Raw genomic sequence first — 14,264 nt, 5'->3', positions numbered from 1 at the left:
TTTGGGCTTGCGTTCTCCTCGGGGAGGGTTATGAAACTAATTAGCTCCGCGGGTAGGAGGAACGTTGAGGTGTCTGGCACAGGGAGGCTGAGAAGTTAGACGTCCTCGTTCTAAGCAGTAGGGTCTCTTCTCATCTTTTTGGGGATGTGATTTCAAGCAGCCTTCTTGGCTGTGGGCTCTGAGGTTTGAGGGGATCGGGTCCAATCCAGGGACTGAGCCCTCGCCCCTCGTGTCCTGGCTATCGGCGAGGAACTGGCCCTCTTCCCTGACCTGTGCTGCACCCTGCGGAGCTGTGCACTGTTTCCCCCTGAAGGGCTGTTAATCTTACAGTTCAACCTCCTCTTCTGCCCTGCCCATTCCCTCCTAAGCTGTTCAGTGTGTGCTGTGACTTCCTTCCCTCAAAGCAGCTGGCACAAATCTCTGCGGAGCAGCACCACCTCATCTCCTTCCAGGCCCGAGTGTCGTTCGTATCGATCTGTCGATACCCATCTCTGTTCCCTAATAGGCGTCAAGCGGGAGAGGTAATATATTTCTATTGCGCTTGAATTCATTTCTCACTGGGATCCTCCGAACCGGTTCCAGGATCTTGTTAAGCACAGAAGATGCTGCTTGCCGTAAAGGATGGGATCCCGACCGCTCAGACACAGCGCCTTGGATCTTTCCGCCCTGCTCCCCCTGCCCTGCACCATGACTTGAGTAAAGCCTGCAGGGAGTTGAAAGAGTTGCTTGATGGATTGAGATGTTTAAGATGACTTAAGCACTGGAGAGTGCCCGCAGAAAACTGAGTATAAAATGCAGAAGAGTTCCTTACGCTTCGTTAGTAGTTGGAGGAACATACAGGAGAGCCAGGTCCTTCCAGCAAGTGACACTGCTTTTTGTGCTCTTCAGCACCAGAGCCCCAAATCCACCCTAAAGCAGCTCTTTGGTGATTAAGAGGAATCCAGGTTTCAGCCCCAGCTGTTTCGGTGCGCAGCGATCTTGTGTCAATCCGTGGTACGGTTTGAGGTGCTGTTCTGCCAATTGGTTCCGCTGCATCCCAATTTGCAGAAGACACCTGTGCCTTAATTAGCGCCATCCTTCCTCTGTCTCCTTTGTTTCAGCTCTCGCTGATGCAGGAGCTAATAACGGGACCTAACGGGAGGCAGTGCTGAGCAGCGCGTGTGTTTTGGGAGGGGGCTGAGACAAATCAGTGTCAAGCTCCAGAATAATTTCCAGTAATGGAGTTGGTGTCTACTTTGGTTTCTCTAGATCCTTGACCTACAACTCTCTTGAAGCTAAATTTTAGTCCTTTGCCCTGTCCTAGGACTGAATGGCAGTCTGTAAGGGCAGGAGAGGGAGTTAAGGTGACTAGAGGAAAGGAACAAGAGGGGGAAGAGAAAAAAGGACTTTTAACGCAGAAGTAAATCAGCCAGTTACAACTGAAAGTGTCTTAATAGTTAAGGCTGTTTTAGCATTTAGTCTTGTCAGTTATGCCTGCGATGCTGTATTCTCTGTGTGATTTCAGCACTTCCTCCAAGGATCCTGAATTGTTTTGCAAGTCTGAATTCTCTGTATGCTTTGTCTTTTTTTGCAAGCAGAAAAAACAAGATCCAGCGTAAATGGTGGCCCCAAGGTCGTAATGTCTTGACCGAGCAGCGTGTGAAACCCAAGGGTTCTCTCCTCTGGTCCCCTTCCTGGATTTACTTTGGTCATCTGAGAATACTTGCAGTGTGAGGCACTTCCAATTTGCCTTGCAGATATTCTGAAACAGTCTCAAAAAAAGGTTTCTTGGCGTTGTACTTGTCTTAAAATAGCTTGGTTCCTGCTCTGTCACTGACTCTGGGGTCGACAGAGACCTGGAGGCTCCGCCGCCTGCCCTTTTGAGTCTCAGTTCTTCCCTTCTGGTGACACCTTTTCTTGGGAACTGCTTTAAGAAGTCGTGGAAAAGAGCAATGTGTAAATATTAATGTTGAGTATTTGTCTTTCAAATCCTTTTGGGATTCTGAACAAATCTGCGCGGCGTGCTCTGTAGCCTCCTAGATGCTGCTTTCATACTGCTCGTGGACCTGCTGGTGCATCGCTAGCCCACCGCTGGCAGCTGAGAGCCTGTGCTGCCCCAGGGACTGCAGGCAAACCTCTTCTGTAGCACCCGTTTGTGTCCCTGGCACAAGCAGCTTCTCGCAGTTCACGTTCAGACCTCCATCGAGGTCTGTTGTCTTCCTGCAGCAATTCCTTTTCTCTGCCTGGACGAGGCGGTGCTCTGGGTGCTGCCCCGTGCCCCAGCCAGATGTGATGGTGCTGCACAGGGCGCTGCTGCTCCAGGCGTGGGCTGACGGTGGGTTTGTTGTGCGCTGCACGAGAAAGCTAGAGGAAACACGTAGGGAACAGCAGTCTTAACACTTTCAGTTTTGCTGGATATATTTTGCAACCCTGCTGAAAGGGGAGCAACAGCCGGGTGCGGCAGCGTTCCCGGGTTAGGTGGCTGAGACCCACTGGTCTCTCAGAATACATCTGAGAGGGCCGCGAGGAGACCAGCGTCCAAGTCAGCAGCGTAACTGTTAAGCTCTAAGCTTCCTGCTCTAAAACGTGCAACTTGGTGTGAGAGGAAATGTTCTGGGCAGACCTGGTTCCATCACTGTTCAGCCTCAGACGCCTCAAAGCTAGCCATCGACGTTAATGCGAGCAGACTGCTCACAGCTCTTGCTGTCCAGGCCTAAACTGAGCACGTACCTGGACAAAGAGGCTGCTGTTTAGTGTTTAATGTTTCATAAAGCTGCTCTGAGAGCTTGTACTGAAACGTGTCAGTAAAGACAGGCTGTAGCAGTGATAGCGAGTGGCTGAGTGCCAAGAGGATCCTGTGCTCTGCTTCTGCCCAAGGCAAGTTCTGATACCAAGCAGCTTGCTTGACCCCTGGTGTCTCAGCCAACCTAGCTGTAAAATTAAGCAACAAAGAAAGCTCTGACAGACGTGTCTGGAGGTGAACTTGCAAGGCAAGCTTTGCTTTACTGATAAATTTGTCTTCCTAGTATAACTTGTTTTTTAACCTGTGTGTTTTTGTTGTCCTTCCAGGCAGCGTTCACTCTACTCCTGGGTCCTTTTACCTTCTTCAATGTGCAGAAGACCAAGTATCTTCAAATCATGACGTCTCTGATGAGATGGATAGGTGAGTCTTGGCAAGCCCCCACCTCTTCGCCATAGATGGAACCTGAGTCACGCCACTGATGCATCTTTTTGGCAAGATATTCTTGTTTAGAAGTAAATGCTTGTAAAAACAGCCTCTTTGAGGAGGACTGGCCAGGCCTGATATCTGTGGTGAAGAAAAAGGAATGTTGTTCTAGGATGAAATTTCCAATTGAAACAAAAATATTCTCAATCAGACGAAATCTGGTAGATGGAGTTTTGATCTCGTTTATATGAGAGGTAGAAGGGATTTGGAAGAGTCTCCTGTGGCTGGGCTAAGTATGGTGACCACCAATTGCTGTTCAGCAGATTTTGAATGACTCTTGTCTTGGTCTGAGAACAAATGGCACTTCTGTGAGACTTTCTGTCCTTTTAGCACGTTCGCGTTTTTTTCCCTGGGTCTTGATTTCGCATAGGATGTACTCACTGAAAACCCCTAAACCAACACATGTTGCCCTTGGGAGGTGTGTGCTCTCCCAAAATCTTACTGCCAAGCTCTTTTGGAAAGACAGATACTTCTCTTAAGGGAGATGAGCCATCAGTGTTTGCAGCGCTGGTGTCATCCAAAAATGCAGCTGCCTCACATCTGGCTTGTATGTGTACATGCACTTAAGGCTGAGAGGTAGGCGTGTGTTACAGAGGCTTATACTGAAACTTGTCTTGGTTTGTGTAACCTACACAGTGACTACTATTCAGGGCTAGCAGTTTTAAAGCACTAGTAGCATTTTGGCAGGTTAAGAATCTCCTTGTTCGTGGGCCCAGACCACTTGAGCACAGAATTCTTTGCTTATACCTATCACTGACCTAGAATAGGTTGAAATGATGATTCTCAGACTATTTCCCACCACACACACGTTTGACCTGACTTCAGTTGGAGATAATATCCCTTCTCCAGGAGTTCAAAGGCCTGTGATCCTGTTTGGAGGTGGCTGGCAGTCGCTGCAGAGGAACAGAGAGCCTCTGTTGCAGAGGCCATCTGAGATGGGGTTAAGCAGCCATCACCCAGGAAAATGAGGTTGGATCTTAAGCCCTCAAGTCTCAGATGCTGAACAGCTCAGTTAACGAATGCTGACCTCAGATGGTGTGAAAATCCTGAACTCCCATTTTTCCGCTTTGTTGTCTGAGCACATGAAAGGTTTGAAAGCCCCCCCACGTCCTTTGGAGAGAGAGGTTATCTCATTAAGGGGGTATTAAAGGAAGGTTTTATATTTTTTTTAAAAAAAGTGTAATCTCTTCAGCTCGCTGGCCTGTTTCCAATGACTCAGCCTCCTCTTTCCCGGTAAAGACATCAGTCAGACCTCATCCTGTCCCTGTGACAACCTGCCCGGCCTGCCATTGCTTTCCCTGTAGCCAGCTGCCTCCAGTTCGGTGATCGCTAAGCCTTGGCGTAAAGGCAGAGCTACCTCTTCCCTCGCTTGATGGAGAGGGACAAAGGCAGTGGTTGGAGAGGTGTAGGGGAAACTCGTGCTTTAGCCTGATTGATTCCTGCGTCAGCCTGCTGGAGAACAGCTGCCCCAGATAATGATATTTAATGACCCTGACAGCACCTCGGTGCCTACTTAGAGCAACAGATTCCGTATGCATACAATGAGGGATAGGCTTGTTAGGAAGGACGATTTATCAAGCAGCCATGTGACGCAGGGAACAGAAAAGCTCTTGCTGCAGGTTCTGGGATAAGGATGGATCCCATACTGTTTAGATTTATCAAGCTGGCTTCTCCCATGTCCTCATGTCACCTGCTGTCCTTCTCCTCCAAAAGTGGGGCGTTGAGTTAAACATGGCTTTTTGTTGGTGCTTATTGAGATTAGATCCTAAAAGAAAAAGCAGTTGTCTGGTGTCTTGTGGTCTCTTGAACTTGTCCTGCCTGAACGCCAATGGCCAGATGGGGACTCCTGTCCTGGTGTCTGCCTTTTCTTTGATTTCCTTCGGTTGTGTTTAGCCACGTGGCACTGAACGCGGTTCTTCTGTCTTAGATCAGCAGCAGAGCTGAGCGCTGGAGCTGCCGGCCTTGCCGTTTGTTCTGCTGGGTGCAAACTCCCCCAGGGGCAGGGGCTGGCTCAGCTTACCCGAGTCCATGGGCTGGTACAGATGGGAAGCCGACCCATACTCTGCATTATAATTTTTAAAACCAAGCCTGTTAGAGCCGGGAGGCCGGTAAGGCTCTGTAACGTGCTTACCACGAGACCCGCCATGCACCCTTTCCCCAGCCCCGTGAAAAGCCCTCGGATTTCAGAGCAGCACTGCCTGCCGTCCGGCTGCACCGCCCCAGGTGCACCGCGGCGGAGCTGGCAGCGGCTGAGGCTGGCTCCTGGCAGCGGGCAGAGCTCGCTGCGTGTGAAGGTCACTGCTGCTGGTGGCTGTGACGGCGTCAGCGCTGCCTTTGGAAGTCGCTTCCCTTCTCTCCCCTGATCTAAGCGATAATCAGATGTCACTGGGCTCCTCGCAGAGCCTCGTGCTCGTCGCTTTGTCCGCTAACAAAGCCTGCAGCCGTCTCTCTCCACACCTCATGGACAGGAAAAAATCCTCTGAAAAATTGTCTTAAATGTTGGGACCTGAACTGGGAAGGAAAAATGGGCCAGTCTGAACAATGTGGAGGTGCACCAGGGGTGAGCCCTGTGCGTGGAGGTGTTTCTCATCCCAGGTAAGGGACCAGCCAGGACAGGCACCCCTGAAGCCTCTAAAAGGAGAAGGCAGAAGGAGGAGCGTGCGCGCCCAAGTGCTGTACCACCGGAGAGCCCACACAGATGGCCTCCTGCTGCCTGGGCCTGTTTAACACAGGGCTTGTCTGGAAACAAGGCTGGCACGGTGAGTGGTCTCCTGTCAGGACAGATAGGAGCACCGAGGGTGGATCTGCAGCTGCAGGTGGCCTGGGGCAGGGAGAAGGCTTCCAGCAGCGTGGAGCTGTTGGCAGCTTCCTGGAGTAACAGCTCACACACCTGGCTGCAAAGCCGACTGCTCCCTGCAGGGCGAGTGCCCCTGGTTAAATTTAGCGTGGTGCTCGAATTGCTGGTCTTACCCGTCGTGAAATAATCTTGCTTTTCCTGGAGTTGGTGCGTAAATGGTCCCTTTTCCAGTGGTAAGAGCTGCTCACCCTGCCTTGTCAGCCCTCTCCTGCTCTTGCCTGAACTGCCCGGGGAGACCTCAGCGGTCAGAGCACAGACACCCTGGCCCATCGGCTGTGCTCTGCTCAGAAAGGGCTGGTCAGGAAAAACCACTCGTTTTAAATCCTGGTAAAAGTGCTTGGGGTGAAGCCTGGATTCGAGTTGGGGCTAAAACCTTAAAACCTTGTTGGCTCACCCAGTTCCTGAGGTATGTTACCAAGAGCACACAGGGACTGGGTGACCCCATAAGTACGTCAGCAGTGGGAGCTGTCTCCTTGGGGTGGGGAGGATTCCTTCCCTGGACTGTAATTTCCCCCTTCCTTTCAGCTCCCTTCCACCTCAGCCCTGTGAAGCGTAGAGCTGTCGGTAGCCCAGGTCCTCTGGTGGTTGTGGGGCCTTTTCCCAGGTCCTGTACAGGATTCTTCGTGCAGGGGTTTGCCTGCAGAAGGCTAAACCGTGAGTAAACTGAAGCTGTAGATATTCTCAGTTTGCTGTTTGGACTTCAGGCTCTTTTTGTTTTTTCTAAAGGGTTTAAATTTGTGGTGGAGACAGTGACCCAGCCAAGTCCGATGCACTTCTTGAAGCAGAGGGGCCCGGTCCTACCTCTTTATTACTGGACAATAACTGTCTAGCAGCGTCATGGGAAAGGATGTGGATTAAGACAGATAACAAAAGGGGACAGGGCTCGGCGGAGCTCAGCAGCAAACACTGGGCTATTGTGTATTAAGCAGCTAACCCGATTAATTGCAGCCTGTTACAGCCTGGGATGCCCGGCTCTGTAGGTGGGGACTGTTGGCTTCAAAGTTATTGGTGGCGATTATTGCTGCTGTTATTGAATAGTCTGTGGCAAATATTCCCAGACAGCTCCCACGTGGGACATTTGCTTTATGTACTGCTCTCGATGCCGTATCGTAGTTAGCAGAAAGTATTGTATTTTAATAAAGAGCCCTTTTACAGAGGAATAAACTTCGGGGTTTGCTTGCTGCAGGCTCACTTCTCTCTGCTGTAGCACAGTTGGATCGTGCCACGTCCATTCTCATAACTGCAGCCCTAGGGACAGATTGCTCCCAACCCTGCCCAAGTAATGATCTCACGATTATATGCCCAGAAATTAAATCTCTTTCCTCTGGCCAGTAAGGTGGGGAGAAAAAGGACAAGAATAGCCAGCAGGTGTGTATTAAATATTCCCCCACTCCCCCCAGTTCCTTTTCCAGGGTGTTTGGTCGAAGGCTTCTAGGGAAGAAACCAGGAAAGGGCTCTCTGAAGGCGTGCTGGTGAGGCTGACTCTCCTCGCCTGTTCATTTCTTTGATACCTCTTTCCTCACCAGAGTCCCGTGCTTTACAGGACCCCTCAGCACTTCCCCGCAGAGAACCGCTCTCGGTGTCAGCCCGTGACGCTCGGGGAGCAGCCTTCAGCTGCTGCACGCACTGCTGCCGCCATCCTCAGCAGGCTGAGCTGGCCGTGTACAGGTTGGTTCGGCACAGAGAGCCGGGGTCACTCCGTCCCTTCAGCTGTAGCGATGGAGACTGTGAGAATTATCATGAAGTTTGGTGTAGGAGAGGGTGGCAATAATCTGAAGTCCCCTGTTTGCAGTCCTGCGGAGAGATTGCTGCCAGTGTCCGCAGTCCTCAGGGTGGCCTCTTCTCTGCATCGAACCAGCTTTCTGCAACAGGCAGAGGAGGGAGCATTCCACCTCTGCCCCTTTCCTAGAGCAGGGCATACGGGAGTGACAAGGAAGAGGGAATTACTGTAAACCAGGACACTGTTGCATGTTCGGTTGTTTTAGGGGTTCAGACAAGCTTCTTCACCGAAGTTACTTCGTGTTCTTGCATCCTTTTTGGAGCAGAGAAAGCTGCTGCCAGAGCCCAGGGTAAATAATTCACTAGGAAGTGAATATATTTATGAAGAGGTAGCTAAAAGGCAGTGCTTCTGTCATGCTCGCTCTCAGAGTTGTCGCTTGAGGAGCTCATTTCAGTGGTATTTGTGGGGGCAGCGGGTCGAAGCGGTGCTGATGTAAGTGCAGGAGCCTTGTTAGCTTTAGATGCAGATGGAGAGTGACGTGCGGTGCCGGACGGGACCGCTGAGATCCTGCCTGAGGAGCTGACGTTCCTGAAAAGAGCACTTCATCCAGGCAGCAGGAGACAAACCGATGGGTCTGAGAGCTGGAGAAGGGGAGCTGCAAACACAGGACGCATTCAGCCCCACGTCCCCGTGCTGCAAGGGTCCAGGTGATTTCAGGGTGGGTGTGTGGCGCACACAGCTGCTTTCTGCTGTTCAGCCTGTGAAAGGATGTGCTGTTGGGACAAGAGGATACAAACTTTGCTGGATGAGGCCCCAGCCAAGATGGGGAGCATGTGGCTGAGGCTGCGGAGTACCTGGAGTTCGTGGGACATGGGTGCTCTGCACCCAGTGCCTTCCAAAGCATGCCAAACCCTAACTCGGGTTCATGGTGATGCCCAAGCGTGTGATTCTCCTTTCTCATAAAAAAGTAACTTGTCACATGGGGAGAAGTGACTGTCAAAGCTAACAGGCCAAGCCAGGAGCAGAGCTCAGAACAATCCCAGATTCAGAGGTTTTATGGTGCTGCTGCCAGAGGTGACCAGAGAGAGGCCAATAAACAACGCGGGTAATTTTCCACCAGAAGCAAACAAACGCCTTGGCTGCTCTTCCCTTCCCATATGTTGAGATAAAGCATCCGTGATAAACGCTGGAGTGCAGAGCAGTTTTTCTCCTTGTGCATGGCTGCTGGCGTGCAGATGTCTGGAGCCGGGCTGCTGCGGGCAGAGGGGGCAGCTCCACGGGGCTCCCAGCAGGTGGTGGTACCTGGGGGGGCTGCCTGTTAACCTTACTTAGAGCCTAGCAAACACTACCCCAGATGACAAAGAAAAGCAGCGAGGTGATGTCTAAAGTTTTTATTTCTTAACAAAATGAGTTCTTCCTGGCCCAAGGCCAGGGCAGCAGCAGTGCCCGAGGTGGTTTCAGCAGGAGCTGGCACAGCCTGGTGCTGTGGGTGAGGTAGCAGGGCGGAGGTGCCGGAGACCCACTGCTTCCACTTCTCAGACCGCCTTTTTCTTGGCTTTTTGGTAAACTCCATTGCACGTCCGGGTTCTTAACACATCCCACGTGTGGCTACGTTTCCCCTCCTGTATGAGCAACAGTCCCCTGCCACCCGGACTGCGCCTCCTGCTTTGCAGCAGGGAGGTGAAGTTATCCCTGCAGGTCCCTGCTGCCCGTTAGAGGAAGGAGCCACGCTGATGCCCCGCAACTTTTGCTCATACCTTTCTTTCTGGAAAGGCATTTCCCTGCTCTTCTCCTTCTGACGTTTCTCCCAAGAGAGTCGCTGTCTTCAGCGAAGAGATCCATTGTGCTTCCCCACAGTCTCTGCTCTCATAAATCCTTCATCTTCCCAGAGACTGTTTTAGGCTCAGTCAGTGCCAAGTCTGATCCTTAACTACTCCAGCTCCCACATCGGAGGGAGCAAATCCGGTTTCCCTATTATCTCTTCACCATCATTTTGTGTAGAAACCTCCTCTGAAGGCTGCAGAAATTTATCAGTTGGCGCTCCAGATTTTTCAAAGAGCTGCAGGTCATTAGCAAGTGACAGGATACAGCTTCTGCAGGAGAAATGGGGTAACTGACTTTTAAGAATCAGCATCTTAATTTCAGATGCTCTGTTCTGCCAGCATGGTGAACTCCAGCTGTACTTGAATACTTGAAATGCCACAGCATCTCTAATGGCTGGCAATTCCAGGGCTCCCGTGGGCTCGTAAGCTTACCCAAATCACTGACAGAAGGCAGCTGGCACTGAGGTGGGGAACTGCATCGTGGAAAGAGAGCGGTTGCAGGGTGGACAGCACAGGTCTTAGCTAGGGATGTGGAAGGTGCAACTGTCTTGATGTGAGGCTGTGCCATTGGGTACATACGGAGCAGATGCTCTTGCTTTTACACCTTCTCTCCTGAAAGCTGCCTGATGTTAAACTAAATGGGGTCTGTTTAATACCGTCCTCTTCAAGAGTGGTCTCAATGTTAAACTAGATGGGGTCTGTTTAATACCGTGCTGTTCAAGAGTGGTCTCTTGTGTTTCAGCCCGATGAAGGTTCACGACCAAGGCTAAGATGAGGAGTGAGCTTCTTCCTTCCCTTGAATCCTTTCAAAGAGAAGGGGCAGTGGAAGCTCAGGAGGATGTCCTCCTCTCGGAATCCATCATGCCAGCTGATGTATGAAAAGGGAAGCAAGTGGCGTGCATTTGTGAAAGGGCGATTCATTATCATTATTTCCTGGCATATTGATTCTCTGCTCCAACAACAAAAAAAAAAAAAGCTCTGTCACACCGACAGGCAGCGGTGACGGATAGCCCTGCCGCAGACGTGTCTGGAGCACGTCGCAGTGCCTGCTCCAACAAATGGCCCTGCCTGGGGTAGGGGAGCAGCCAGGCTGGGGGGGCTGCACGGCACTGCCTCCTCCAGGGACAGCAGGCAGTACTGTGATGCTCGTGCTGGACTTTCCTGGTGCAGGATTGAGAGCAGGGACAGTGCTGGAGAGGATGTGGCTCGAGCTGGGGCAAGGTCATTGTTCTGGCTCTGCCTTCCTGACTCTGGGCATACAGAGCACGATCCCAGAGGATCTCAAGTTCTGCAGAACCTCACTTCTGAGCTTGCTTCCACCTTGCCATGCTGCCTCCTCCCGAATTACATGAGAACACATATCTCTTCCACGCTTCCCAGCATGGCTCATATCAGCATCTTCATTATTTCCTGTGTGCTAATGGAGAGACAGAAGTGGGCCACCATGTGAAACACCTCCAGAGCATCGTGTTTTGCCAGGGGTGTAGGAAACTTAAGCCAGAAACTCATCTTGAGCATCAGTTCTTCAGGAACCTACCATGGTGGGAACCTACCAGTGTGGGAAATGTTTTATTCTTGGAGTGTTTTTTTTTTTCTTGCAGTAGCCTTTCTGCAGAGAGATGAAGCTCGTGTATGAGACAGCACTTAGCATTTACAAAGCTGTTTGTTCTGACTCTGCAAAACAATCCGTAAACTCGGAATGGCCAGATTACCTTCCCTGCTTCTCTGTGCAGCTCTGTTATGCTTCTGTCAAAGCTCACAAAACTGTATTTTTAATATCCCCAGGCTCCCATATTTTCCTGGCGTGCTGGTATTTGGATGTGTTCTAATTCATATTCATTTTTCCACCTGCAAGAACCATAGCAGAGCTGCCCTATCTCTGAATCATCTCCTGAGTCAAGCAGGACAGGTGGCAGTAGCGGTCTGCAAGGGCTGATCTGTCTCAGAGGAAGAGACAGCATCTCCTCCTTAGAGAGCGAGAGCAGGAGTCTGCAGGGGAGGCGATTGGGCAGCGGTGATGAGATGCATCACAACTTTTGTTTTGTGTACCCCTTTTTTCCCCCACGCAGTCTCATTTTCATCCTTCAGTTAAATGATGCTCAAAGCTCCAGGGGAGGGCAGATGAGACGAGCAGTGTCCTCTGAGCCTTGCTGACTGCAAAGCTTATCCACGGTGCGTGGGCTTGGAGAGGGTCTAACACTTTGTAAATCAGGGCAGGCAAAGCCCTCAATAGGTTTTTAAGGACTGTACAAAATGTGGTTTAAAACAAAGCTTTTGTGTAACCTCCTAGTGGTCCATAGCAGCACTGTCTGCCTTGCTTTGTGCCCCTGGGCGCTGGTGGCTGTGGTGCCTGAAGGGCTTTCATCCCTGCGACGTGTTGCTCATCTGCTCCGTTCTGTGTGTACAGAGCAGACTGAGGCTCTTTGATGACCCCGTGTCTGCCTTAGCAAGGGTTCTTTCTGGCGAAGCAGCTGCTGGACAGTTGATGTGGCACCTGCAGGTAACTTGAAATGTTGTGGTGAGACTGCCTTCAGCCCGCTGTCCCAGGTAGAGGAGGATGTGAGCAGGAGACTTGTGTGTGCCCGCAGGGTCCTGTGCTGCCTCTTGTCTGCTCAGAGCAGCCTGTCAGTCAGAGCCTGTCAGCTTCTTTTCATCCTGATTTATCATCCGGCATAACGAGGTTTCAGAGTTTCATTTTGGGCTTGCCTCCTCCCAGGGACAGGCAGATAAATCTAGCATGCAAATGTTTTAACTCTCCGGTTCCAGGAGCGAGGCGAGAGGCTCATCCGCTGCAGGCAGCGAGACGACAGCCACCAGGGCAGGGCTGCTGTCATGTCCTGGGGCTGAAATTGGACAGGGGACCCATCCAATCCACCCAGCACCACCTCCCTCAAGGGTAGCGCATCTGCAAAGCAGCAGTGGGCAGGGGGAGCGCAGCTTGCCTTGTTGAAAACAGCGCTGCCTTAGATCTTAGTGTTGGCTTATCGCTCCTCATAACTTTAATTTCTGATAGGTTTGATCTCTGAAAGAAGTCTGTAAGGAAATAAAACCAAAGGGTATATGAGTTCTAGCTTCTGAAGTGATAGACTTCTGTCCATCATTTGGGAAATCCACTGGGAGCCTGGTCTGTCTGCTCCATGCAGAAAATGTGGCAGGGCAGAGGGGAGCTCGGAGGAGAAGCTCCGAGGCCTGGCTGCGAGCCTGGAGCCTTCCCTGCACTGATCCTGCCTGGTGCTGTGTGGGATGAGGGGGTTTGAGCGAGGTGGGAGCTGAAATAGGTCACCCGGCACTCTCGGTGAGCAGGCAGACATTCGCGGCCTCGTGAGCAGGGGAAGAGGTGCGAGACTCGTGCAGGTCCATCTCTGCCAGACGTGGGCCTGGGCTTCAGAGGCCGACCGCTTCTCCCAGGCGGGGAGAGGGAAGCGTCAGCGTACATCCAGAGCTGCCCAGCCTGCTTTGCCTTGTTCTCAGGGCACCTTCCCTTCCTCGCAGCCTGTGTCACGTCACCTGGCACGTTTCCTAAGGCTGCCTTGCTCTGGCTGATGCGCCTGGCACCCGTCTCCACTTGCGAGGGCAATGGGGAGCGGGGGGAGACACCATCACTGTCTGTGACCATGGTGCGCCTCACTCGCTGGCTTGAATGAAGGCAAGGGGAATTGCAGGCACCCTGGGCAATGAATTACTGCTCTCTGCAGCCCTCTGTGCCTGCTGGTGGGGATGTACGCAGTGCCCAGCGCCCCCGGGGCGGGCTAGCTCTCTAGGAGCCGGGAAGGAATGGAGCGGCTGTCGTCCCCCAGCCTGGTGTTTGTGGAGAGCTGTGAGGCTTGTCCTGCCGCTGGGAAACGGCTGGAAGTGAGAGGTTCCTGGGGCAGTAAGAGAGAAAACAGCGTGGTTGGTAAGTGCTTAGCACCAGGCTGCGGGGAAGATGGAGGGGAACTGCTGTGAGAAGAGCCAGCGAGGTTTGGGGGTACTGGGGGTGTGCGAGCAAAGGCGACGCCGGGTTGTGGTGAACCCAGTCTCGCTGGGGATGGAGGCAGTGATCACCAACTGGTCTGCAGCTCGCTTCTAGACCTATCCCTGGCAAGCTTTCCTGCCTCAGCTGCCCACATCAGGCAGAGCGGTCCTGGGCACGGAGCGCGTGTCCTTGTCACCCTGCGCACAGTGCCGCTGCCCTGCCTCCTACGGCCACACAACTGCCTGCTGCTCCGTTAATTCCTCTGTTTTTATTTATGACATTGAAAGCCATGCATAATACCAGTGTCAGCGGTTTGTTATTTCTCTCATTACCTGATAATTCATGGCTGGGCTCTGAGGCCTTACCCCAGCGCAGGAGACAGCTCTGCGCGAGCCACCGTGGCCCATCCAGCGCCAGCATCAGGCTGTAAATCTGGGTGTTTGCTGCCCTGGCAGGCAGGTTTTTCCCCTGCTCCTTTTTAACTCCAGCCGATGATCATCCTTCCCAGGTTGATGTGATTTCTCTGATGCCAGAATTAGTTTTCTGCTAGTTTTATGTGCCATGCTAGGGATAATAGTCTAGCAATAACTGCTGCTGGCTTGCGTTTCCAGCAGCAGAGTAAATAAGGGTATTAGCCCGATCGCCTCGATTCATTTTGTCCGTGGCACGTAGCTTCTTGTGATAAGCTTTGTGAAACACTGTTA

The 14,264-nt window shown here is 51.9% G+C and overlaps 1 protein-coding gene across 5 annotated transcripts in view; it reads left to right on the top strand.

Annotated features, from left to right (window-relative positions):
• The window catches only part of TMEM104 (transmembrane protein 104), a 44,543-nt gene that overhangs the window by 25,293 nt on the left and 4,986 nt on the right, over positions 1-14,264 (top strand). For all 5 annotated transcript variants that reach the window (XM_035558664.2, XM_035558667.2, XM_035558668.2 and 2 more), the window contains exon 9: positions 3,049-3,142. In XM_035558664.2, the coding sequence (XP_035414557.1) occupies positions 3,049-3,142 (94 nt within the window). The remainder of the gene's footprint in view (positions 1-3,048; positions 3,143-14,264) is intronic.

This window comes from Cygnus atratus, chromosome 18 (assembly GCF_013377495.2).
Source record: "Cygnus atratus isolate AKBS03 ecotype Queensland, Australia chromosome 18, CAtr_DNAZoo_HiC_assembly, whole genome shotgun sequence".
NCBI classification, from domain to species: Eukaryota; Metazoa; Chordata; class Aves; order Anseriformes; family Anatidae; genus Cygnus; species Cygnus atratus.
The sequence above is the reverse complement of the archived record's forward strand: the minus strand, read 5'-3'. Positions and strand labels throughout refer to the sequence as shown.